We start from the raw sequence: 26239 nt of genomic DNA on the forward strand, positions 1-26239 counted from the left end.
ATTTTTATTATGGTGGGTAAGAACAGTTTAACTTTTTTTATTTGAAAGGTTTCTGGAAAGAACACAAGAAAGGTAAGCATTTACTTACTTTAGAATTGGAAAGACACAAATATAATGTAGATCACCTCAATTTAGGCTTGTTCTGTTGCTGTGTACCTTCTGCAATGCAACATGATTGCCAGAATTCCAATGCTGAAATTTGTTCTTTGGAGTCACTTAACAAGTCAGAATAGTCATACTTTCTTGTCAAGGCAAAAGATTATTGTAGTTCTTAAGCACTGGAAGAGCCTGCTGTTTATCAGAGTGGCTCTCGGACTTTACTTGAGTATTACTTTGGATGGGTAACTGTGCTGACCATACAGAATTAGATTAACATCTTTTCCAGCTCTAAAATTTTGTGGTTTTAGTGAAAATATTTAATAATTGCTTTTCCAATGTTTGGAATGGGCTTTAATTTATCAAGGAATTGGTAGCATAAAAACAAGATTAAACATTTGGAAATGAGTCAGAAACTGCATGATTGATAAAAAACAGACCTTTAATGAATAACAAATGAGAAGCAAGAGGAAGGAATAGTCTGGTTTTCACAACCCTGGAGAGATAAAGGCCTCCCCTAAAATCCTTTGCTTTTTTCTAGTTTTACAGACCAGTGGGGTGAAAGTATGAGGAGTTTGGGGATTAGAAGAATAAATTGGAGAAATGTAAATTGAAGGAAAAAGGCTATAAAAACATTTAATTTATATTTCTAGTGCCTTTTACACATTGTTAAGCTAAAAATCCTTAAGGTCACTGAAATGCAAGAGAATCTGCTAAATTATAAAAATGTAGTGCGAATCCTCATTAGTTGTATCTTTATTTTACTGAGAGTCATGGTGAATAATAGCCTTTTTTGAAAATATGGGAGAGCTGTTCTAAGACAGTTGTGGAAGCTCGGTGAATGTTGACAGATTATTGACTTCCCAACAGACAGCTTTTCTGTGTCTTTCTTTCCTCTTGTCTTAGACTCTGGGCTCTGCCTCTTCTGTGCTGCTTTATTGTGCTGGGGAAATAAAGGCATGTACATTTAGGAATCATTTCTGGCACCTGGGCCTCTGTCTCTCTTAGGGCTCATGAAAGAATCATGACTTTTTAAAGAATAGGACCTAGAACAAATAGAAAATGAAGGCATTTTCTTTTGAACTGATAATATATTTTATACTTCACATACTCCTTTTAAGTAGAAGCCCTACCAGGCTTACTTTGGTAACTAAAAAGTGATTTATTATAATAGTTCTATATATTAATTTTTAACTTGTGCTTTTTAAACAATTTCTTTAGCAAAAAAAAAAAAAAAGACCTTTTCTTGGGTCTAACACTCATCGCAATTTATAAAACTTGATTTAGTGAGGTTTTACTACCCAGAGACCCACATTTATCAAATATTTCAACCTATTAGCTTGCAAAATTTAGGTCAGCAATTTTATTTTTGACTTATTTTTTCCACTTCTTAATGTATCATTCAGATTTCAATGTTTAATTTTATAGTTTTGTCTTAAGTATTTTCCTTGTAGTGGTTGTTTATGTATGCAAATTATTATAATTAAATAATATAATAGATAAGAGGGTCAAAATCTTGAAAACTCAAGATTTTGTTTTGAAAAGAAATATATTCATTATTATTTAGTATATTGATAAAGATTTTATTTTCAGTTTTTATTTTAGTTATTTTCTTCCAGAAATATTTATTTTTTCAACTTATAGAAATTTTACATTTTTATTTACTTTCTTTAATTTTGCAAATTTTATGAAATTGAAAGACCAATCAAAATTTGATAATTAAAACAATAAGAAAAGTAGAAAAAATTAAACTGTACTGAATGCAAGAGAAGTATATATTTTAAACAGTATTTTGCAAAATCAGTCTGAAAATGAATCATATTTAAGAATTGATTCAGATTTAGAAAAGGGTCAGAGAATAAATATTGATGGTACTGTGTGTAATGGCAAAATTAAGGCAAGTAGTAAGAATTTGAAAGTTAAATACAGACATGTGTTACCAAATCAAAATTAGATGTACCATAGACATAGAGAGCAGCATAAATCATCCCCAAAGAAAACAAAATCTGGGCAAAATGTTTGGCAAAACTGGACGTTTTTGTTCTCTTAGTGAAACTGACAATTAAAAATTTTGGCAGTTTGTATAGTAAGTAAGTTACCTTTGTCAACTAATAGTAGTATGACGATTGCTTCAAAAAATTTACAGAAACAAGAAACAATTGAGAATCTGAAGCAGCATACAACTCATACTGAAAATGATGATAGCAATGAATGTGAAAGTGAAGAGATGTCCCAAAAAATGAAAGAAGGGAAAGTATATAAACAAATTTTGGCTAAAGGAACATACATGGTACCAACAGCTGGGAATGTGGAAGCATGCTCAGATGAGGATGTAGATAACAACTCAGGCCAACCTGGGCCTCAGGCTGACACCAATGAGATGGGCTTACAAAAAGAGACCTTTAGATTTGAAAATAAACATAGTATTTATCCACTTGATGATAAGGAAATAGGAAATAAAAATGATGGAAAATGCAGTCAGGAAGATTCAGAAGCAGAAGAAATAGTCTCTGAGAAGGAAACTAAGCTGGCAGAAATGGCAGGTCTGAAGGATATAAGAAAAAGTGAAGAGGATATAAAAGATGTTAACAGATTCTTTGATGAATTACCAAATAGAGTCATGAATATTGATGAGTATTTTGAAGAAAATGATTTTGTTAAGGAAAGGAAAAGGAACAAGCAAGATGGGATCTTTGACAATGAAAGAGAATCTGTAGAGGAGCCATACAGTTACTTGGAAGGTGAAAGTGGAAGTCAGCACAGTACAACTGATGGCTTTGAGCTGCCTGAGTCAGTAGAATGTAGTAGTGGAGAAAAAGATGATGATGAAATGGAAACTTACCAAAACTTATGGTATAGCAGGAAATGTATTGAACAAGAACATGAGGAAGAAACTGAACTCAAAATACCCGAATTCATGGGAAAATATGATTTTAAGTCTGACCACTTGCCAGAGATTCCAGAGGAAGAGGAAGGAGCAGAGGATTTAGAAAGAAGTGGAATAGAGGAGCAAGAGGTAGAGGAAAATGTGGAGATGCATGGAGGAAAGGAGGAGGAGAAAGCAGAGATCCTGTCAGATGACCTTACAGACAGAGAAGAGGTGAGTGAAGGCAATGGAAAGTCAGGGGGAGAGGCAAGGGATGTGCCTGAAAGTGGATGTGAGGGAATCTGGAAGAAGGGTAATTCACAAGTGGAACAGAGGCAAAGTGAGGAGGGAGAGGAGGAGAATGACACAGGAGGAGAAGAAATGGAGAGCCAGGCTAAGGGAGAGAATGATTTAAAAGAGAATAAACAAGAGCAAAAAGAGAGGGCACAAGGTCATCAGGAGGAAAGAAACAAAGGGTTGGAGAAAGGGGAAGGAGAGGAGGAAGAGGATGAGGAAGAGGGACAAATGGAACAATGGGAGGAAGACAGAGAAGAGAAAGAAGAGGAGGAAGAAGGGAAAGAAGAAGAGGAGGAAGGCGAGGAAGAGGGGGAGAATGACAAAGAAGGAAGAGAAATAGAGAGCCTGACTAAGGGAGAGAAAGATTTAGAAGAGAAGAAACAGGAGCGAAAAGAGAGGGAACAAGGTAACCAGGAGGAAAGAAACAAAAGAATGGAAAAAGGGGAAGGGGAGGAGCAAAGAGAAGAGGAAGGGGAAGAGGAAGAAGCTGAAGAAGGGGAGGAAGGAGAGGGGGATGAAGAGGAGGTAGAAGATGAAGTAGAGAGGGAAGGAGAGGAAGGAGAGTGGAGAGGAAAAGAAGGAGAAGGGGAAGAGGAGGGGGAAGGAAAGGAAGGAGATGGGGAAGGAGAGGAAGAAGGTGAGGAAGGAGATGGGGAAGGAGAGGAAGGAGATGGGGAAGGAGAGGAAGAAGGTGAGGAAGGAGATGGGGAAGGAGAGGAAGGAAATGGGGAAGGAGAGGAAGAAGGTGAGGAAGGAGAGGAAGAAGGTGAGGAAGGGGATGGGGAAGAAGGAGAGGAAGAAGGTGAGGAAGGGGATGGGGAAGGAGAGGAAGAAGGTGAGGACGGGGATGGGGAAGAAGGAGAGGGAAAATGGGAAGAAGGAGAGAGGGAAGAGGAAGGGGAATGGGTAGAAGAAGAGGGGGAAGGGGATGGGGAAGAGGAGGTAGGAGAGGGGGAAGAGGAAGAAGAGGAGGAGGAGGAGGGGGAAGGGGAAGAAGAAGAGGAAGGGGAGGAAGGAGAGGAGGTAAGGGAGGAAGGGGAAAGGGAGGAAGGAGAGGGTGAAGAAGGGAAGGAGGAAGGCCAGGAAAGGGAAGGGAAGGAGGGAGAAGTAGAGAAGAGGGAAGAAGAAAAGGAGAGGAGAGAAGAGGAGGAAGAGGGGGACATTGAGGAAGAGAAGGGGAATTACCAGGAGACAGGTGATGAAGAGGGTGAAAGTCTGGGAAGACAGGGTGAAGGAAAAGAGTCCAGAAAAATGAGCAAAATCAGAAGATGTGTGAAATATGACAAAGATAAAACATATCAAAAAAAGTTTATTACTAACATAGAGGGAAGGGGGAAAGAACATGAAATCCGGAGGTTCAGAATGCCAGTGCAGTCAAAACAAGTTTTAGAAAATGGTTCTAAAATTTTTCTGAAGTCACCAGGTGCCAAAAAATTCTGGAATAATGTATTACCACATTATTTGGAACTGAAGTAACAAACTAAATTTGATCTGATTATGTCCAGCCAAACAATTTAATCGCTTTATACATAATAGGCACTCAATATATTTCATTAAATTAATTTTATGCCATGTTTACCTTATGTGTGGTACAATAACAACTGATAAAGACAACACAAGGCACTAGTACATTTTGGCTTCTCTTAAACTAATATCTTGGTGTATTCCCCCCCTCCCTAAATTTTTACTCTATAACTAGAAAATATCAAAAGGTCAAAGCAGATAATTAACATTATATATTCTTCATTAAAGATAGATTTAGGAGATAGGAGTATACTATAAGAACATTTTGTGTATACAAGAATGGCACAGATCCTTAAGGGCTGTAAAGAAATCTGATTTCTTATAAATATGTTAGCACAGTTATCTTCAGTCTGATTACAGTTTACCTACCACATAGAATAATTTTTAAAGAATGGATTGTATTCGAAAACTAACATGAGGAATTCACATTTTAAAGAATACTGCTGTCTTTTCTACCTATTTATGTGTCCTTTTTGCAACAATCTACCAAGTGACAGTTGGATTCAGAGCTCAGATCTTAATAATGTAGTCTTTCAGTTACTGTCTAAGCAAATGGCAGTATATATAATGAAATGGAGATTAACTTAAACCTATAATTTGGAAGTATGTGAAACTTTAAGTATTTATTGTCTGGGCAAAGCTTCTCATTAGGCCTCTGTTTTCTCATCTTTAAAATGGAGTGGATTAGATGATATTATAACTATACTTCTAACTCTTAAATTCTTTCATTCTTAGGCTGATTTACTCTATCATATTCATTATTTACATAAGAAATTTTAAAGGAAGAACTGGGCTTTAAAATTAATCGAGGTTTCTATAAGCTATTGTTCTTTTCTTTTAAACAGTTATGACAGGCTTAATGTATCTTGTCTTCTGTAATTCTGTATTTCTAAACTCCTATAATTTCTACACTTTAACTGTACTATGAGGAACTTCATTCTCAGTATATATTTTCATGTAACCTCAATGTATTCTTCATTGACTATTTTGTAATTCTGTTTTGTGCTTGTCAAATGTTTAAAGTAAAATAAAATTTAAATGTATACAGTCACTAATTTTTTGTGAAAAGAGAAACTAATCTTAGATATTGGATTTTAAAGAGGCTAAATTTCCACTAGTATAATTTAAATCTTCCCTTAACATTTTATTTATGTATGTATGTATTTTATTGATTTTAGAGAGAGAGGAAGGGAGAGTGAGAGAGAGATAGAAACATCAATGAGAGAGAACATTAATTGGCTGCCTCCTGCATGCCCCCCACTGGGGATCAGGCCCACAACCTGGGCATGTGCCCTGACTGGGAATCCAAACTGGCCACCTCTTGGTACATGGGTTGATGATCACCCAGTGAGCCACACCGGCCAGGCTTCCATTAACATTTTCAGTGTATATAATGCAGCTAGTTTGATTGTCCTTTATTCATAGCTCCCTTTTCAACTGATTACTTTCCCCAGTCCCTCCTATATCTTGGACATGAGGATTTATTTTATATATATATATATTTTTATTACTAATTTATTTTTGTTACAGATGTTTCTCCTTTTTCCCCCATTGACACCCTCCTCCCGATCCTGCCCCTTTCCCCAGCATTGTTGTCTATGTCCATTGGTTACGCATACTTGCATATAAGTTCTTTGGTTTATCTCCCCCATCCTGTCCCCCTCTTCTGAGGTTTGTCAGTCTGTACCCTACTACTATGCCTCTGGGTCTATTTTGTTCATCAACTTATTTTGTGGATTTCTTATACATACTTTTATCAAGGAGGGTTTTGGTGGTAAACTTCCTGTGAATTTTGTGTAGTTGAGTCCTTTGCACATTTGATTCTCCTTGAGTAAGAAAGAATATGAGGAGAAAGATGAATATGAAGTAAAGAAATTGTTAGGAACAACTCTAAATTTTGTTTTTAGCTGCAAGGATCTCTGGTAGCTCCCCCTAACTAGCCAAATGTGCTGATTTGGCATTTGCAGGGTTCTTCCAAATTCTACCATATTCACTAATTGTTAGAGAATATGATTGATACTTTGATAAAGGCGTATGTGCTGTGTTGTTAATTCTAGTGAAAAGCTAGAATTGGTTATTTAAAAATTAGACTTAAGATGATTAAATATAATGGATGACAGAAGTGGAATTCATGAAGGAAAACCCCTCCCCAGGGATGTGAGAAACTCTTTTATTTAATCTTCACTCTAGGATATGTTTATTGATTTTAGAGAGGAAGGAAGAGAGAGAAAGAGAGAGAGAGAGAATATCAATGTGAGAGAAATATTGATCAGTTGCCTCACTTATGCGCCTAGGTATGTGCCCTGACTGGGAATTGAACCCAAAACCTTTTGGTGTATGGGACGATGCTCCAACCAACCAAGTCACCTGGCCAGGGCAGTGAGACTCTCTTAAACTTAAGTTATTAAAGTTAAAGGTATAGGCATTCGTCTTCCACTGAAGAGATAATTAGCCAGCAATAATGAAGTGGTATTTTTAAACTATGTTCACCTCAGTATTTGAACTGGTCTAGATAACCACTTTTTATTTTATTTATTTATTATTTTTTAATCCATTTTTTAAAAACATTTTTTTTCTTTAGTGATGTTAGAGAGAGAGAAGAAGGGAGAGGGAGAGGAAGAGAGAGATAGAAACATCAATGAGCGAGAACATCGATTGGCCACCTCCTGCATGCCCCCACTGGGGATCGGGCCCACAACCTGGGCATGTGACCTAACTGGGAATCGAACTAGTGACCTCTTGGTGCATGAGTCGATGATCAACCACTGAGCCATAGCAGCTGGGCTAGATAACCATTTCTTAATTGTCACTTCTTACCCATTTCTTTGCATTTCTCTGGCCAAAAACTTTCTATGCAGTTTTAGAAGCAGTAATTTGTGCAGCATAGTGTTCTCCTCAAAAATACTGGCCTGGTCATTTTCAGACCTGAATTAATACTTGGTTAAAGAGATTGGAATAACTGGTTCCTTCTTCATGGTCCCCATCTGCTGGTCAATCAGGCTTTTACTGTAGTTTATCAGTGGTCATTTCTGAGGTAAGTGTGAGTAGTGTGTATAGAATCCATTGAGTTGCCGTTTAAAATGCAACTGTGGCAGAACAATACTTTAAGGTAAGCTGTACAGGAATAAAACAGAAGGATCTACTGCTGCTGAACTTCAGCACTTGAGGTGAGTGCAATGGAAATGTTTGTTATTATTTTACATAGAGATAAACTTGCTGTACACATATATTAAAAAGAAAATGTTACCATGGGGGAAGGTGCTGTAATTCCTTCATTGTTTCCATTGTGAAAATTAAATATGATATTATATGCCCAGTACCTGACATATAACTTAATATCTGTTACATATTATTCATTCAACAAATATTTATATACCAAGCACCAAAAATAGAACAATAGCTTCCCCAAATCGGGTGGGTCTCAAGAAGTGAGGGCTGCTTACAGTCAACCTCCTGTGGCTCTCTTCCCTGTCAGGGATGATAGGTAAGTATAGATTTCTTGAAAGACCGCTAGGTAAAAGGAGTTTCTGGACTCTGCTTTAACGGTTGTTTAACAGTGTCCTTTTGTTTACCTTTACTCCCATGTTCTTAGCTAGAACTGCCCAAAGATAAAAATATGATCTTAAGCCCTGGCCAGTTTGGCTCAGCGGTTAGAGCGTCGGCCTGCGGTCCGGAGAGACCCGGGTTCGGTTCCCGCTAAGGGCATGTACTTCGGTTGCAGTTTGTCCCCGGCCCTGGTTGGTCGTGCGGGTGGCAGCCACTCGATGTGTCCCTTCACGTCGATGTTTCTCTCTCTCTCTCCCTTGCTCTCTCTCCCTCCCACTCTATCTGTACAAAAAATGGAAAAATATCCTCGGGTGAGGATAAAAAAAAAAAAGTTAAAAAAATATGATCTTAAAACAGATCTATGGCTTTTTTTGCATTAAATCCCTTAATTAATAAGAAGAAAATGGTTTTATGCCTTGGTTATGCAGAGGCTCCTGATTTCAAGGAATTCTTGGTTATTTCTACAGGCTGGCCAAACAATGTGCAAGTACAATAGAGTGCTTCAGGAGTGGCACTTCAGCTGCCATAGAGAAAGGCTAGGAAAGGGCTTCCAAAGAGCAGTGGTGAAATGTGAACTGAGTCATGAAAAGTAAAACCTCGTCAGGAAAAGGGGAGTAGTGAGAACAGGGTTTTCCAAGTTGATGGGAAGCCATGAGAGTGTTTCAGTGTCAGTGCAGCTTAGAGTTTCCTTTGGTTCTGGATAGAGAGGCAAAGGGCCTTATGTATTTGTAATAGATGTTAAACAACAAAAATAAAATGATCACACTTGGGCTTTTGTAACATCACTCTGCAGCAGTTTGCAGGGTGGATTGGAAGGGAACAGGACCCGAGACAGGGATGCCAGTTCGGAGGCAGTTACAGTAAACCAGGCAGAGACTGAAGAGCAGCTTGACTAGGACAGTGGGGATGAAGTGTTTGGGACATAGATTATTGAGAGAAAATATACAGAGAGAATTGGAGGGCTTGGTAAAGAGATGTAGGTTGGAGGGTGGGGAAAGCCCAAACTTTTCTTGTTTCTGGCCTGGAGAACTGGGTGAAAAGAGTGCTGTTCACCAAGGACATAGGGACAGGTTTGGGAGACTGCTTGGGGTTTGTTGATCCAGGAGATGCTCAGCAGTCAGATGCACATCTGGGTCTGGAGCTCAGGAGAGATTGCTGAGAATCACCAGCACACATGTGTAATTAAAACAGTGGAGTTGAATGAAAGGCAGCATTCAAAGTGGGAAGAGAGAATTGAAGAAAAAACTCAGGGAAATGTCATTAGGTAAGGGGAAGGTGAGAAGGGGAAATCTGAGACGGAGGTGGGGTGGGAACACTCTAGGAAAGAGAGGTGCTGCCCAGACCAAGGAAGGAGAGGTGAAGGGCTACAGAGAGGGCCTGCGAGAGCCCCAGTGGAGTCAGGCAGAGCCCACATTGCCAGCAAAGTGAGCTCCAGGAAGTCTGCAGAGAAATAGAATCAGAATTAGACTTTAAAAAATAAATATCAGACAGAGTGCTACTGGCATATTTCTCAATTTAGGAATGGAGATGTATATTCCAGACACTTTGGTGCTCTGGGAAAATAAAATCCTGTTTAGTTGCTAGTACTGTAGACAGTGGTATGTAAGAGTAGGATGTTATTGCAGTGAGCTATCAACATAAGGGTCTGAAGTGCTTTAAATATCAGTGTGTGTATATGTGTGTGAGAGGGGTAGACTCTGAGGCATTATGGTCTTAAATTTATTTGTGCAAAATTGGGAAAGAGCATGGGCTTTGGAGTTCAGTAAGCCTGAGTTCAAATCTCAGCCCTTCACTGATTAGCTCTGTGGACACTTGGACACATTAAAAAATTTTTTCTCTTTATTGCTTTTAGAAAAAGAGGGAGAGGGAGAGAGAGATAGAAACATCAATGAGAGAGAACATTGGCCACCTCCTGCATGCCGCCCACTGGGGTTTGGGCCCACAACCTAGGCATGTGCCCTGACTGGGAATCAAACCGGTGACCTGGTGCATGGGTTGACGCTCAATCACTGAGCCACACCGGCTGGGCCTTGGACAAACTTTTTAATAAAACCTTTTTGAGTCTTATTTTATTTTAGTAAAGGAAGAGGAGTGTCTTTTGATAATTAGTTAACACATGAAACATGTTGGGGGTACTCAGCATACCCTCCCAAATCTCCAAGTCACTGAATGATGTGCATGAGTTTTTTCCTGAGAACCTTACTTTTGTTTAGATATAACATAGCAACTCCCCAAAAAATTGGCTTATGGAAAGAGATCTGTGGCAATAAAATGGATTACAGTAATGATAACCCTTAAATATGAGGTAGAGTGGGATTCTATCATCACACACCATACATGGGTCAAATACTACCCATCAACATTTGAAACATGATGAAAGGCTGGTTGCACTCACATGATTAGTCTAAAATTTAGATCTTAGTGTTGTTATGGGGACCATAGATTTCTCTGTGTCCTAATGTTTTTATCAAAATAGTTAAAAAATAATTCACAATTAAAGTATAATTGGGCATCATATATTTGTTTAGGGTGAAGAAGAAATTAAGTTTTCCAAGGAAAAAGAGGAAGGAAGTAATAAAGAGTAAAAGTAAAAAAGAGAATAAAACTATGTACCAGCAAGATGTTCTATACCCTGAACATTATATTCAGTTTTGCAGGCCTGCTAATGAGAGTCAAACTGTAATGTATTTGGTGGTGAAAATATGGATTAGTAATGAAGTAAGGGATTGGTACATAGAAAGACGGACAAGTTTAGAAATTATAAAGTAGTTTCATTGGAAGCCAATAATTGGGAAGTAACAACTGGCAGCCCATGTGTACAGTCTGGCCTGCAGATTTATTTTGTTTGGTACACATTGTGATTTTTTTGAACATGTGGTTCTGTTGCCAACATTGAGATATCAGGAGATTTTACATTTAAAAATGTTTTGTGGACTTCTGTTGGAAAACCTGAGGGAGGGTCTGGGAGAATCATGCTCTGTGGCAACACTGACCTGCAACCCAGGTGAGGCCTTTCCTCCATTTCCCTGCTGTCCTGGGCTGCTCCTGACAGGCATGCTGCCCTCTTCCTTCACTTGCTCTGGCTTCTGAACTCCTGGCAGAGAATGAAGTGATGTGTACATGAGGGTAGAACAATGAGTGAACTTTTAATGAACTGTTTTCTAGTGATAAGGGCTGGGACATGGTGACACAAAAATGTCAACACTAGGGATCCTATCTTTTTATGGAGGGATCTTTCAAAATTGTTTATATTTACATACAAATACTGTTTGCTCGTATTTTTTCCTCTGTCGATAATCTTTTTTATTGCTAATGTCATTTTCCCATTTTACAGATAGACTGTAAAGTACATCAATTAGGTGCCTTTGTTGTCTATGTCCAATGGTTATGCATATATGCATATAAGTTCTTTGGTTTACTGCCCCCCCCGCCCCCCCGAGGTTTGTCAGTCTGAACCCTGCTTCTATGTCTCTGGGTCTGTTTTGTTCATCCACTTATTTTGTTCATTATATTCCACAAATATGTGGTCTTAACACATGATGCATTTCCACTGACCACTCAAGACTACCTCTACTTCTTACATGGTTCTGGTGATAAGAATGTATTTAAACTTTATCCTTTCTTTTATAAAATCACAGTAGTGTGCCAATCTCTACTAAATTGTTTCAGTTTGAAGGTAAGTGTTGTATGTGATTTAAAGTAATTGTCCAGATGTGTTTAGATTAATTTTAAATGTGCTTAGTAAGTGCAAAGTGCTACAATCGATTTTGTGATTTCTAGTAAAAATTTCATTTTCTAAGAGCTCTCTCAAATTTAGAAAATGATGTAGTTCTAACAGTTCTTCGTTGTTATAGATTTTCATAAAGTTAATGAATAAAATTATACTTCATTATTAAAGAAATGAGTGTTTTGCTTATTTCTAAAATAATGTAAAATTCCTTGTTTTGTTTTATAATAACATGATACCCTGTGGTTACATTAATGCTTTAGTTAACTAGCACAATTGGAATTGACCCAGGTGCTAGATTAGCCAAAATTTGCAAACAATGTGGACTTTGCCAGAATATGGCTCACTAACTCTCCCTCTGGGAGATAGTAGGGCTGAGTCTGAATTTCTCTGTGTCAGAAGCACTTATTTCTAGTTGGTTTTCATTTATGTACATTTATGAATACATCTATTTGTCAGCAGAAGTCTTAAATCTAATAACCTTGCTTCCCATTTCCTTCCAAAGTCAAGTTGTCTCTGATCATTTTAACTACCCATAATGTGCACCTGATTAGGCCTAATATATAAGTCATTCAGAAGGGAAATCATGCAGAAAAAAAGAAAGCCTTAGAAGTACTTGGTAAATAGTAGCTACCTTGTAGTTAACCCTACCCAACCTAAACATGTCTACCCTGGTACCCTGTTCCCATCTCCTGTGTTCCCCTCCTACATGCACTGCCTCATGACCTTTGATTAACCTTAGTCAAGCCTTTCCAGAGTAACTTCTGAAACTCTTTTTTAAATCTCAAGGCTTTACTTCTGCATTGCTTGTCCTTAGTGGGAACACTTCTAGGCTACAACTTTAGTGCTGCTGGCCTTCAGATACCACTTAGATCTGTTACTAAGGTGTCAAATATAAACATATTCTCTCCCTAGCCTGAACTCTCACATTTTTATTTTTGCCAGAAGAAAGATGAGTTAATTATTACAGGCATTGTTTTCAAACCACCCACTAAAGATTCTGTTGGGCATCAGTCAGGCTTATCCTTAGCCAAACAGCCACTAGGAAGTTGGCCACAAGAAGGTAGTTACAGTGTTGAAAAAGGATATAAAAGATGTATGTGGTCTGAGACAAATAGGGCCAAAGTGAACTTTGTAAAAACATTCTTTGAAGGAGTGAATGGCACTGATTATTTACTGCTTCACCTATTTTACGGGTCATTTTACCTTTAGTGAAGTACATAAATGAAAAACATAGGAAGAAAATCCAATAAGGAACCTAATCTCTTAATGACAAAAAATAAGCAGTATTCCAACCCAAATATGAAACTGCTAAAAAAATCTCAATGTAGAAATAAACATAAAAGTAATGTTTTCCACCTGTACATAATAAGCATCCCATGATTTATTCTCAGTCTATCAAATTCATAGATAGGCTATTTTATAATTTGGATTAGCTGGACAGGAATCAGATAAAGTTCTCCTCAGTTTGGTTTTCCCTTTGCTGTAAATAACTAAGAACAAATCATTTAAACTGCTTATGTCCCTGTATCTTTTTCCTGGAATGTAAGTAATTATACTTACCTCTTTTGAGTAAGTGAATTGTACTTCTGAAATTATTTTAAATTCTTGTTTTGGAAAATGAACATAATATATAGATATGATTATGCTATAATGTGACAGTGGATAGAAAGCCTTTTAACTTCTTTAAAGTTTAAAAGCATTCTTTTAAGACAGCCCTGATAGCATATTTAATTTTGTTTCATTTTAACCTTTTTATAGGTACTGATAGACTTTGGGGAAATCTAGTTTTTAAAAATGAAATAGAGCAACAGGCACAAAATCCTTGGTAATATAGTAACTTGATATGAAGCATGGGTTATGCAGCATTTATTTCTTTGACTTCAATATTTGAATTCTTACCCATGTGTTCTTTGAGATGGGTGGTTTGTTATTTATGACAGTAATATAAATCTCTATTTTCAAAAAAAGAAAATCTAACTCTTCCATAATTATCAATTTTGCCATAGAATTACATAGTTTCAGAAAACGAAGAGCCAGAAGACAAAGAAGAGGAAATTAAGGAACATCTGGAAGATGAGAAGAAAGCTGTGGGAGACGATGAAAATGTCCCTGCAGATGACCACAGTAAAACTAGCGACGACTCCGTTGGAAAGGTATTGACAACCATTGAAAAAGTATGATGATATGTGTTTAAATCCTGAGATCCTGCCTAAGAGAAAGCATATGGGTTCCTTGGTCTCTGCAGAGGGCAGATTCCAACTTCCTTTGGGAGCAAAAAATATTTCTATGAATAACTGTTCGTACAAAATCATCAATGAGGCACACTTTGTTTCTAGCTCTCTTTCCATACTTCTTCGTAACATTGTGTTTCCTGCATAAGTGGAAATCATCTGATATGGGCCAGTATAGTACATTATATTGCTGAGAAATTAACAATGAAGTTCATCACTGGGTCTTAGAAATAATGAAAATACGAAGTTAGGAACACTATACTGGTGGCCCAAATGGGATGTGTGTGTGCCTGCATACATGTACATTTACCTTTATAGGGACAAACTAAAGTTGTTCACAGCACTATTTGAGGTTGTGATCAGTTCTGCAGAGATGCAGTCTAGAAGGAATTATTTATGGGAGTAAGAGGAAGAGGTATCACTGAGGAAGAAAAAGCCATCCTAAAGGTGAAGCCAGGGATGTCAAAAATACCTCTTACATTTAGCAGTTTTGCCTAATAGTGACCCTGCTAGGAGACGGTAGGTTTGCAATCATTCATTTCAAATAACCTGGAGTAATTTCATAGGTATGGAATTTAGAAACCCAAACTAAATGACACTGTATTGATTTATTTTTGTTTTCATTGTTTGGACCTCTTGTACAAAACACTGAGTTAGTCATACCTTCTCATTAATGAAACCCTATTATCATTGGTCTGGGTAAGTCGTCTCTCTCTCTATTGAAATTGATCCCCTTTTAGCCCCACTACTCTTCACCTTAACATAGACAACCACTGAAACATGCTTGTCCTTTTATTTGAATGCGTACTTGTAAAACGTGTATTGTTTGTTGTTTTGTGTGCATGTATTTTTAATATACAAGATAGTATTGTGTTATAGATAGCATTTTCTTTCTTGATTCCTTTTTCTTCCAAGACTTCATGTCAGAGAGAAAAAAATGTTCTATTAATTTCTTTTTTTTTTCCAGGGGGAGTTAAGGATTCTCTTTACAAGGAACATTTATGAGTTACAGTTAGGGTAGTCCCTAAAATTCTTTATCATAGAATTCATTAAACTCCAATTTGACATTGTAAGATGCTACTAAATCATATGCTGATTAATATTCCTGAATATTATTTTAGTAGATTTCTTGAATCATACAATTTTAAGCTAGGAGTGACCTTAGCAATCACTCAGCATCTAAGGCAAGAGTCCAGCAAAGTGAAGTAATTGTCTGCCTCTACTATTAACATAAACATGTTAATGTTACCCTGCTTAAAAAGCAAGACTAGATTTTCTAGCACAGCACAAATATGTTTTATATTCTATTGTTTCTAGGACAGAAAAACGAACCAAGAGGAACCGGCCATTTCTGAATACAATGAAAATCCAAAAGGTATGATTTGACTTCAAAAGTATATTTTTAGAAAGCCTAGATATATAACATACATGCATGTGTGCGTGTGTGTGTGTGTGTGTGTGTGTGTGTGTGTGTACATATACATATATGTGCCTTCATTAAGTAATTATAGTTTGCACACATTTATTTTATACTTTTTACTTTATACTTAACATAGACAACCCTCACATGACCGTCACAACAAGCTCTGAAATATGTGAAATGAGCTTATTTTCATTGATAACCACCACAGCTTCTTCACATAAAAATATTCACATTACTCCTAGCTGTTTATATGTCTGTGTCCAGTAGTTTAGGATAGCCTTTTTACTACCTTTTTAAATTTTTTAATCAGTAGTATTAAGTTGAGTTTTTGCCCAAAATTTCTATTTGTATCTCTGGTAAGCACTGCTAGACCCCATTACCAATGACCAGGCCTGCCTAGAGCCACAGCAAGCAATCTAGTTATTTCCTCCAGAACTCGAACCTGAGGCTTTGATCTAACCACAGACATTTAAAAGGAATTCTTTCCCAGGCCTAGATGTTGGTGTCAGAAAACAAGTGCCACAGAATATAGGAGACCTACATTTTCTACACCCAAATCATGTGTATTTTTGCTGTACGATCCCTATGTATATTTCCACACCATCACATCACAGTGTACTTTTTACTGTGTTCTCATTAAAAATACTTGTCATAATAGTAGATATTTTATCTGAACTTAAGCAGAGAAGGAATAGTTCCCTTAATACTTTTTTCCCTTCTAAGTTCTGTGGAAAGACTAGTAAGTTTTATAATATTTTAAGAAAAGTGTTAAAATATATATCATCTCTAAGTATTCTTAGCATATAGCCTAAAATGTTAAAAAGAAGTTAAATGTAATATTTAAGTAGTTGATATACATATAAAGGAAAAGAATGAATATGCTTCATGAGTATACTTTAAAGATCATTATTTAACTATATAACTTGTGGATTAATTTGGAACACAAAAATAATACGTCCATTTGAGTAAAAAGAACTCATTATAACTAGCTTAATTTTAAAAAGAAAATTTGTATTTTACAGTAGTCTTTCCTAACAGTTACTGTTACCTTTGTAGCTATATTTGGGTAATGGCCTAAACTTTCACAGCATTGGTCAGGTCATTCAGGGCTTTTTGCCTTAACTCAACTGTTTTTTGTTGTTGTTAATCCTCACCAAAGGACATTTTTCCTTTTTTTTGAGAGAGAGAGAACAATGTGAGAGAGACAGATTGATTGCTTGCCTCCCACACCTGCCTTGATTGTGGCTGGTGATCAAACCTGCAACCCAGGTATGTGCCCTTGTTGGGAATCGAACCTGCGACCCTTCAGTGCATGGGCCAATACTGTAACAACTGAGGCATGCCAGCCGGGGCTTAACTCAGCTTTTCAGGAAACATGCATTGTAGACCTTTTCATTATTCCAGTGGTACAGTCTTTTATTATTACTTCATAATGCAGGGTTGATGGTGTTTCACTGAAAGCATCAGGATTTTGCCTTTTCTCATAAGTTAGGAAAATTTGTTCTAAATATGTTCTACTGTAGGAAACATATGTGAGCTTGCAAAGAGCAGTTCTTCAGAAATCCTGGGAGATAGTGAATCCACACCAGGTAAAGACATGAAAGTATCAAAGAAGGTAAGTGTAATGAACTTCCAGTTTTCATATTAAGACCAAAGTATTGAATTGCTTCTTCTACTTTGTATATGGTGATCCACACAGCTTGATTCCCTTAATATGAGTTTTTATGCCCAGAATTATGAAGGACTTCAGGTGATATTTCACTTTTTTTTTATCCTCACCCGAGGATATTTTTGCATTTATCTTCAGATAGAGTGGGAGGGAGAGTGGGAGGAAGAGAGAGAGAGAAACATCAATGTAAGAGAGACACATCGACTGGTTGCCACCTATACGACCCCAACCGGGGCCGGGGACAAACTGCAACCAAGGTATATGCCCTTAGCGGGAACCAAACCCAGATCTCTCTGGTCCGCGGGCCAACGCTCTAACCGCTGAGCCAAACCGGCCAGGGCATGTTTCACATTTTTTTTTTTTTTTTTTAATCCTCACCCGAGGACATTTTTCCATTTTTTGTACAGACAGAGTGGGAGGGAGAGAGAGGGAGAGAGAGAGAGAGAAACATCGATGCGAAGGGACACATCGAGTGGCTGCCACCCGCACGACCAACCAGGGCCGGGGACAAACTGCAACCGAGGTACGTGCCCTTAGCGGGAACCGAACCCGGGTCTCTCTGTACCGCAGGCCAACGCTCCAACCGCTGAGCCAAACCGGCCAGGGCATGTTTCACATTTTTAATGTGCATATTTTGTTTATTGGACTTCAGATTATGAGTCAGGTGGTTCTGCTAAAATGTAATAGCGTATTTCCTTCAATCATCCCATCCATGCTGATTCATCATACAATAAAATATTCATAAGTGAACTTTATTGCTTAAATTATAGGAGTATAATAATCACGAGAGTTTAGAAGAGAGTAAGACAGAGCCAAGAAATAGAGAGGATGAATGAAAAAGTAAAGATGGTTGTATATAGAAAACATTACGACATGCTACTTCAGTCTCTGAGGAGATGAATAATACTTGTTTTGGAGCTGTTGAAAGACTGAAGAATATGTTTCTTCTTGAAAGTAAATTGCTCTTTTCACTTTCAGAATTTTCTTTAGTCATGAGACCACATTTCAAGGTAGAAGAGGAAACATGGAAGAAAATAAAAATGAAAAGCCTTGTTAGTTCCTATTTAACCTTCAGGTCTCAACTTAAATGTTATTTCCATATACAGGCCTTTTGTGACTAGCAGCACTTACATAAATTATTATATCCCATTATCATTCTCTCATTAACACTTTTCTTATCCTTCTTAATATTTATCACAACTTTCGATTACATATTCATTCGTATATCTATTAGCTTTATGTCTCTATCTCCCCACTGGCCTCTAGCTCCACAGGGACAGAAACAATAATCTGTCTTGTTTACCAGTGTATCCTCAGCATTTATCACAGTTTCTGGTACATGGCAGATACTCAGTAAATATTTTTGGTTGACAATGAATTGTAAAATGTGAGGGAATAAGAAACGGGAAAGGGTGAAGGTATAAAACCAGGAGCTGCGCTTAGAGTAGTAAACAGCCTGTCTTTTGCCATCTTTGGAGTATATGCCCCCCTGAAATTCCTTTTAGAGTTACTTTAGAAATTTCATTTGGCCCTGATCCCCATATTGTTATCTTATACTAAAAATTAATTTATGACAATTTTTATCTTTATTAAAATTATCTTATAAATTTGGATTATTATACCCAAAAGATCATTGTGACCTGGCTCAAAAGACACTTTGGAATTATCTTTAGAATTATAATCAATGTATCATCAGAACATTTATACAAGGTTTAGGAACTTTTTCTAAACCTTTTTAGTAGACCAGAACATTTAACAGATACTGTGCTATGCTTTATAGCATTCCTATGAATACTTTTTCCAGTTGTAAGAGCTCAGGGAAAGAATCTGGAAAAGAAAATCAAATATGAGGGAGGAAGATGAAAAGTGAAAGAATCAGGAGACACAAAAACCTAAGGAGAGGAAAAATGAAGTGAAGCAGCAAAAAAATAAAATAATAATAATATTGGAAAACACACCTCTGACCAAATGAAAATGTGAATTCTAGAATGCGTGGTCAAGTTTCAGGAAGTTTTTAGGTTCTCTAGGCTTCAGCATTGTCTGTAGATGGTGTAATTTAGATACACAGTGCAGGAGAGAGTGCTGAGCCAGGGGAAGGAATGCTGTGCAAGAGGCAGAATAGCACGCACCTGTAGGAGCAGGCCTAGGAGGGCACCCGAGTACCAGTGCCTGTGGATGGGACAAAGGTAAGGTTAGGCCAGAACAAGGGCCAGGCTGAAGAATTCAGTCTTCAACTTTGATTCTGCTTAAAATCTCATTTATACCTAGTAAAAAAATATATTTCTTTAAAAAATTTTTTTTTCCTTTATTGATCTTTAGAGAGAGAGAGGAAGGGAGAGGGAGAGAGAGATAGAAACATCGATGACAGAGGACATCGATTGGCCGCTTCCAGCATGCCCTGACTGGGGATTTGGCCCACAACATGGGCATGTGCCCTGACCGGGAATCGAACCGGCCACCTCTTGGTGAATGCGTCGATGCTCAACCACTGAGCCACACCGGCTGGGTGAAAAATATATTTCAATAAATACAGTTCCCTTGGTTAAATGAAAGAAACAGAAAGTAATGAAAATTATATTTTAAAAATCAAGCAGTAATAAGTATATTCCCTACATAAGGAATATGTTGTTATTCTACCTATTTTAAAAAGGAAATATATATTTGAATGAGATTTTTTTCAATCATTCTCACGTGACATTTTTATCTATGGTATCTCTAACCTATTTACATGATCTAAGCCAAAAAAATCAAACTTTTTAAAACTTGGAAAAATGGTTCATTAACACATACCAAAATAAGCATGTGTTTGAGATTTTGCGTCCCCCCCTCCTTAATTAAACATACAGTTTAAGGATAATCTAAAACAAACAAATAAACAAAAGAATGAAAAAGAAAGAATTGCTCTCATGGTGTCTATAAGACAGAATTCACCACTGAATTTAGTTTTGATGATTTTAAATGTTTCAGATAGCCAGGTTAGGACCTATGATTTTAATTGGCAGCGAGATCTTTTGGTAGGTGATTGTTATATGTAGACATTACCAAATATTGCTTTTCTAAACTATAGTCAGTGTTGATTATTTGGATCCACGGTTAGCCACTGAGAAAACTGTGTTATCAGCTTGATTTCCTTCCACCCAAGTAAACAAATTAAAAAAAGCAGTAAGCCTTTCAGCTATTAAAAGTAGTTTCTTTTCATTGTGGAAGTAGTTCATTCGTGTATTTACTTAGCATATATTAATTGGGTATCTCTTATGTCCCAGGCACAAAACTAGAGGCTGCAGATACAGAGGTTAAAGATCCAGTGCCACTTTGAAGTCAATAGATTTCTTATTCATTGTCATTCTCATAAATAAAAGAGTCTGAGATGAGAATGTCTCTATCAAAAGTATGCCTGTGGATTCTTGCCTTCCTGGCAACTACCTTTTCTCTGCCATGTTCCAGCTAGTTTCTCAAGAAGGAATCATGATTGTCATTGGTAAAAGAAAAAAGAGTTATAGATGCTAATAATGTACATATGGTGCCCCATAAATTGTGATGAAATAATGTTAAGACTTGTTGAAAATTATACCCCCCAAATACTATTAAGTGAATATTTCACTTACTGAAATGAATTTTTTGTGTTTTTTCTAGACTTACCTTTTTAAAAGACTGTCATTGATGAGTATGAAAAGTATGCCGAATAATAATGAGCCACTTCCAGAAATAAAATCAGTAGGAGATCAAATAGCTTTAAAAAGCAATAAGAAGGATTTCAAACAGAACCACACTGAGCAAAGTAATCAGGATACGTCACCCCCAAACACTGAGAAAACATCAAAATCCTGTGTAATACTTTAAATATATATTTATGTGGTCACCGAGCACATTGTAATTTATACTTGAAAAACATGACTTCTTAAGGAATGTTTCTGATAACAAACTTGAAGATATAAGTTAATAATGTTTTATTTGTTTTGAATAGTTTGACCAGTTTTGATATTTATTTATGCTAATATTTTTGACATGCGATTTCAAAATATGTATATCTCAAACTCTAAGTGTTGTGGCCTTAACTGTTCAGTGTTCCATAAAAAAAATATATTTTTGTATGTGAAGGTTGAATTAAGATATTTCACAGTTTTTGCTAAACAGTTTTACATCTTATAATTTCATAAGGCAATATATACAACCTCAAGACACTGTAACAGTTTTTAATGTATTTGCAATTTTTAAAAACTGAGTCAAAATTGTTTTTAATGAGCATATTTTAATAAACTATGGTCGGTTCCATGTTTAAATGGGTGACTATGAATAAAGTTTGGGGGTACTTGGAGTTATCAGTTGACAAAATATTGAAAGCCATAAAATGCTTTTACAAGTAAAGGAAATTTCAGTGTAACTGTGTAAACAGTACATCTTTATAGAGAAACTGTGTTGAAATTTCTTTGCCTCCCACTCCTTTCTTCAGGGAGGTGATTTGGCATGAAGACGTTGCAGATTATGTGGTGTGATCTGGAGTGTTTGACCACAGATTGCCACCACAGGAGAACCAAACATAGCCAGTGTTGCTATTTCAACTGTATCTAGCATTGACATTGGTAACCAAGATTGACTTTAACACACAGTGCTCTGTCACAGGAATAGAAAGGGTAAAGCTGTTAAGTCTACACTGATAGAGACATTGCTTTCCTATGCTCACAGATGATGCTTATTTAATGGAGCAAACTACCTTCATTTTTCCCATTTTAGCTTCCGAACATTTTCATCTTCAATCACAGTGATCACTGTCCCAGTTAAATGAAGAAAAACAAACAGCATCATTTTGCTTTATGCACAAGGGTTGTGAGGATGTTAGTTTAGAGTAGATGTGATTTTGAAATATTAACAAAGGAGACTTCTATGTAAATATTACATTTAATGGAATTCTAATTTTATTAAAGGTAAATTTAATAAAATGTTCTGCTATTGCCACTTAAAGTAATAGTAAAGTACAAAAATACTTTGCCAAAATATAAATTATAGGAGCCAAGTGGAAATAAAACTCACCAATAGGACTAAGACATGCCAGTTGTGGTAGTCAGAATTCTAGGATGGCCCCCAAGGTTCCTGTCTGCTGGTATACTTGCTTTGAATAATCCTTTCCCCTTCATTGTGGGTGAGACCAGTGAATATGATGAGATATCACTTTATTGCTTAGGTTACATTATATGGAAGAGGTGAAAGGTTTTGCAAATATAATTAAAATTCTTACTCTGTTAACTTTAAGCAAAACGGAAATACCCCTGGGTAGGCCTGACCAGATCAGTTGAGCGCTTTCAAAGAGGCTCTAGAAAACAGATGGAAGAAGTTAGAGAAGTAGAGATGCTTTCCTGTTGGCCTTGAAGAAGTAAACTGCCACATTATGGAGAGTGCCATGTGCCAGGGAATGGTGGGAAGCCTCTAGGATCTGAGGGCCTCTATCCTATAACAGCAAAGCACTGAATTCTGCCAACAACCACTGAGCCTGGAAGAGGGAACCCAGTCCTCAGATGAGACCACAGCACTGGCTGATACCTTGACTGAAGTCTTGTGAGGCCCTGAAAAGAGGACCCAGTTAAGCATTGCCCAGATTTCTGACTCATAAAGACTGCGAGGTAATAAATATATGCAATTTTAATCCACTATGTTTATGGTAATTGTCATGCAGCAATAGAAATTAATACCAATCTTATTCTGGGGAAGGGCATCTCTATATGGTGGCTTCCTTCATCAAAGCCCACAAGGGAGAGAATCAATAGAGTCTGATAGCAAGGCAAATGTCACAGTCTTGGGTAACATAATCATGGAAATGACATCCTATCACTTGTGACATACTCTGTTGGTTAGAAGCAAGTCACAAGCCCCTCTCATACTCAAGATGAGGACATGACATAAGGATGTGAAGACCAGGAGGCAAGGATCATGAGGGCCACCTTAGAGCCTACCTGCCATAGCAGTCATTTGGCTGCTCATTGAAAAGGAGAAAGGTAAGGATTAGAGACCAAAGAAAGTGTTAAGTCAAAGCACTTGGAAGAGGTGAACATGAGACAAGCATTATCAAACTGACAAAGTGTTCCTGTTTTATCTGTAGTGTCAGAACAACTCAGACTTTTTAATAAGGTGGTTTGTTGAGGCTCATCAACACTAAGCGTCTTTTTTTTTTTTTTCTATAGAGAGAGGAAGGGAGAGAGAAATAGAAACTTGATGTGAGAGAGAGACATCCATCAGGGCTGCCTCCTGCATGCCCCCTACTGGTGATGGAGCCTGTAACCCAGGCATGTGCCCTGACTGGGAATGGAACCGGAACCTCAGTCCATGGGACGACACTCTATCCACTGAGACACACAGACTGGGCTAAGAGTCATTTTTCATGGTACGCATAAATACCTTTAGAAAAACATAACAGTCATTGGCCCTTGGACTGACTGCTTGAATTATATTTATTTTCCAAATTTGGTTTTATATTTGGCTTTTACATTGAAATACTTAATGAGCATTTCCTACGTGCCAGGTACTATGCCAGAAACGAAGAAAATAAAAGTCACAGTTATGTGGGAGTGAAATGAAGAAAAGGCATTATCATTTGGAGATATTGTAATTTAGAAACCTAAATTTCCTAATTGGATGGAAAGGAGATTAATGAACACTAAACTTGAAACACAATAAACTAAGCTTTATTTTAGAAGTCATAAAAAAGATTGTTAATAGAATTAAATGATCAATTTATACTAGTTTCAAAAGTGAAAGGAGTTATATTACTAATAACCTTATAGCTTTAATAAAAAGTGAAATAATTTAATCCTTAAACTATTCCCCTTTATTATCTTTGCCATTAATTCCTCTTTCCTCTCTGTGATACTGTTGCTTTGGATGTTTTTTACTGACCTTTTTGGGACCTGAAAATAGAATCTCTTGACTTGAACATTAGGGGGTCATTGACATTGTTCAGATTATTATGGATCAAATATAAATAGATATTAATTTACAGAATGCCAGTAGTGATAGGATTTTAAGTATTATGAAAGAGCATGCAATTCCATGTCAGAAAATTAAAGATAAAGAAAATATTGGTACTCACTAAGACCCTCCTTTGAAGAAGAAACTATACAATTCTGAAAAGGTGCTTATTATTAGTTTCCTAGGGCTTCTGTAACAGAAGACCATAAACTGGAAGGCTTAAAAACAATAGAGATTTATTGTCTCACAGTTTGGGAGGTCAGAAGTCAAAAATAAAGATGTTGGCAGGGCCATACTCCCTCTGAAGGCACTAGGAACGTTCCATGCCTCTCTCCAAACTTCTGGTAGCCTCAGGCATTCCTTAGTTTGTCGATACATGATATCACTCCAGCCTGTCCTCACATGGCATTCTCCTTATGTTTCTTCACATTATCTTCCTTCTGTGCATGTCTGTCTCTGTTTTCAATTTTTTTAATAAGGACACCAGTCATATTGGATTAGAACCCACCCTGATGATCGCATTTTAACTTAATTACCTCCTTAAAAACCCTATTTCCAAATGATATGACATTCTGAAATACTAGGGGTTATGACTTCATATCTTTTAGAGAAAACAATTCAACCCACAACAGTGGTTTATTTAGTAAGAATGTAAGAGACTAGAGTCTAAAATGTGAGATTTTGTGTATGTGATCTGTAGCTCTCAAACTGAATCATTTTCTAGCACTTAAGTGGAGAGTGAAGAATGGGATGTGATAATTCCATGTATGTGTTCTTTGAGTATCTTGTGATGCCTATTCCACTGACCACATTCAGTTAATCATATGTGCTAGTACATATGGTGTACATGTTATGATATGGATAATTTATATACTGTAAAATATATTTTGTAAGATGCAACTCATTATTTTTATATGCTATTAAAGATTTCTCTTTATTTGGATAAAAATATTATTATGACTCAGCCACACTAGGTTACAAAGAGGAGATGGTTCTATTATAAACTTTCTTAACCAGTTTTGTCTTGCATAATCATGGCTCCCCAGGCCTACTACCAAGGTACTGAATGTTTTAAAGTAAAAAAATACTGCCCTGGCTGGTTTGGCTCAGTGGATAGAGCATTGGCCCGCAGACCGGAGACTTGGGTTCGATTCCAATCAAAGACATGTACCTCGATTGAGGGTCGGTCTCTGGCCCTGGTCGGACTCAGGTAGGAGGCAACCAGTCAATGTGTCTCTCTCACATTGATGTCTCTCTCTCTCTCTCTCTCTCTCTCTCTCTCTCTCTCTCTCTCTCTCTCCCACACACACACACACCCTCTATCTGAAGAGAAATGGAAAAATATCCTCAGATGAGCTTTAAAAAAAAAGTAAAAAATACAATCAGCCAAATTAGCTATACTAAATATAAACTCTGATTTGGTAACAGCCTCTAGAACACACACACACATACATATGCAAATGCATGCACATGTGCACACATTGTAGTGAAAATCATCCCAGATCCAGAATTAAATCTGATAAACCACAGTGGCACTTACTTGAACACCTTGGCTTTATTTACCTGAGAAGAAGTCTTCATTGAACATACAGGGCAGAATTTAGAAGAGTTGTTTTTTTTTTTTTTTAAAAAAGACGGGTTTTGTTTTCTCTGTGATTATTCATGGAGTGTGAATATTATAATTTTTCTAGGTCAGACGTCCTATGTTGATGAAAAATATAAATATATAGAAGTGGTAATAATTCATGGTAATGAGGTATATATTGATTTAGACACTTTCTTCAATTGGAAGCATTCAGCAAGAGAGACTGCAGATTTGGTTTTACCCATTCTGCACACCAGAATCTTGCCTACAACCAACAGGCAGAGACACATAACACATGGAGGAAGCATTTCATTC

General features: G+C 37.0%; 1 protein-coding gene across 5 annotated transcripts in view; it reads left to right on the plus strand.

The window, feature by feature from the left end:
* The window catches only part of RPGR (retinitis pigmentosa GTPase regulator), a 57206-nt gene extending 35503 nt beyond the window's left edge, over nucleotides 1-21703 (plus strand). The window contains exons 13-17 of one of the 5 annotated variants that reach the window (XM_036270936.1): nucleotides 2243-3196; nucleotides 14066-14212; nucleotides 15608-15665; nucleotides 17237-17328; nucleotides 21016-21703. In XM_036270936.1, coding sequence (XP_036126829.1) covers nucleotides 2243-3196; nucleotides 14066-14212; nucleotides 15608-15665; nucleotides 17237-17328; nucleotides 21016-21222 — 1458 coding nt within the window. In that variant the 3' untranslated portion in view covers nucleotides 21223-21703. The remainder of the gene's footprint in view (nucleotides 1-2242; nucleotides 3197-14065; nucleotides 14213-15607; nucleotides 15666-17236; nucleotides 17329-21015) is intronic. The other 4 variants (XM_036270935.1, XM_036270934.1, XM_036270938.1 and 1 more) reach the window with 4 other exon arrangements.
* The last annotated feature ends 4536 nt before the right edge of the window (nucleotides 21704-26239 follow it).

The sequence above is a fragment of the Molossus molossus genome, unplaced genomic scaffold, assembly GCF_014108415.1.
Source record: "Molossus molossus isolate mMolMol1 unplaced genomic scaffold, mMolMol1.p scaffold_m16_p_2, whole genome shotgun sequence".
NCBI classification, from domain to species: domain Eukaryota; kingdom Metazoa; phylum Chordata; class Mammalia; order Chiroptera; family Molossidae; genus Molossus; species Molossus molossus.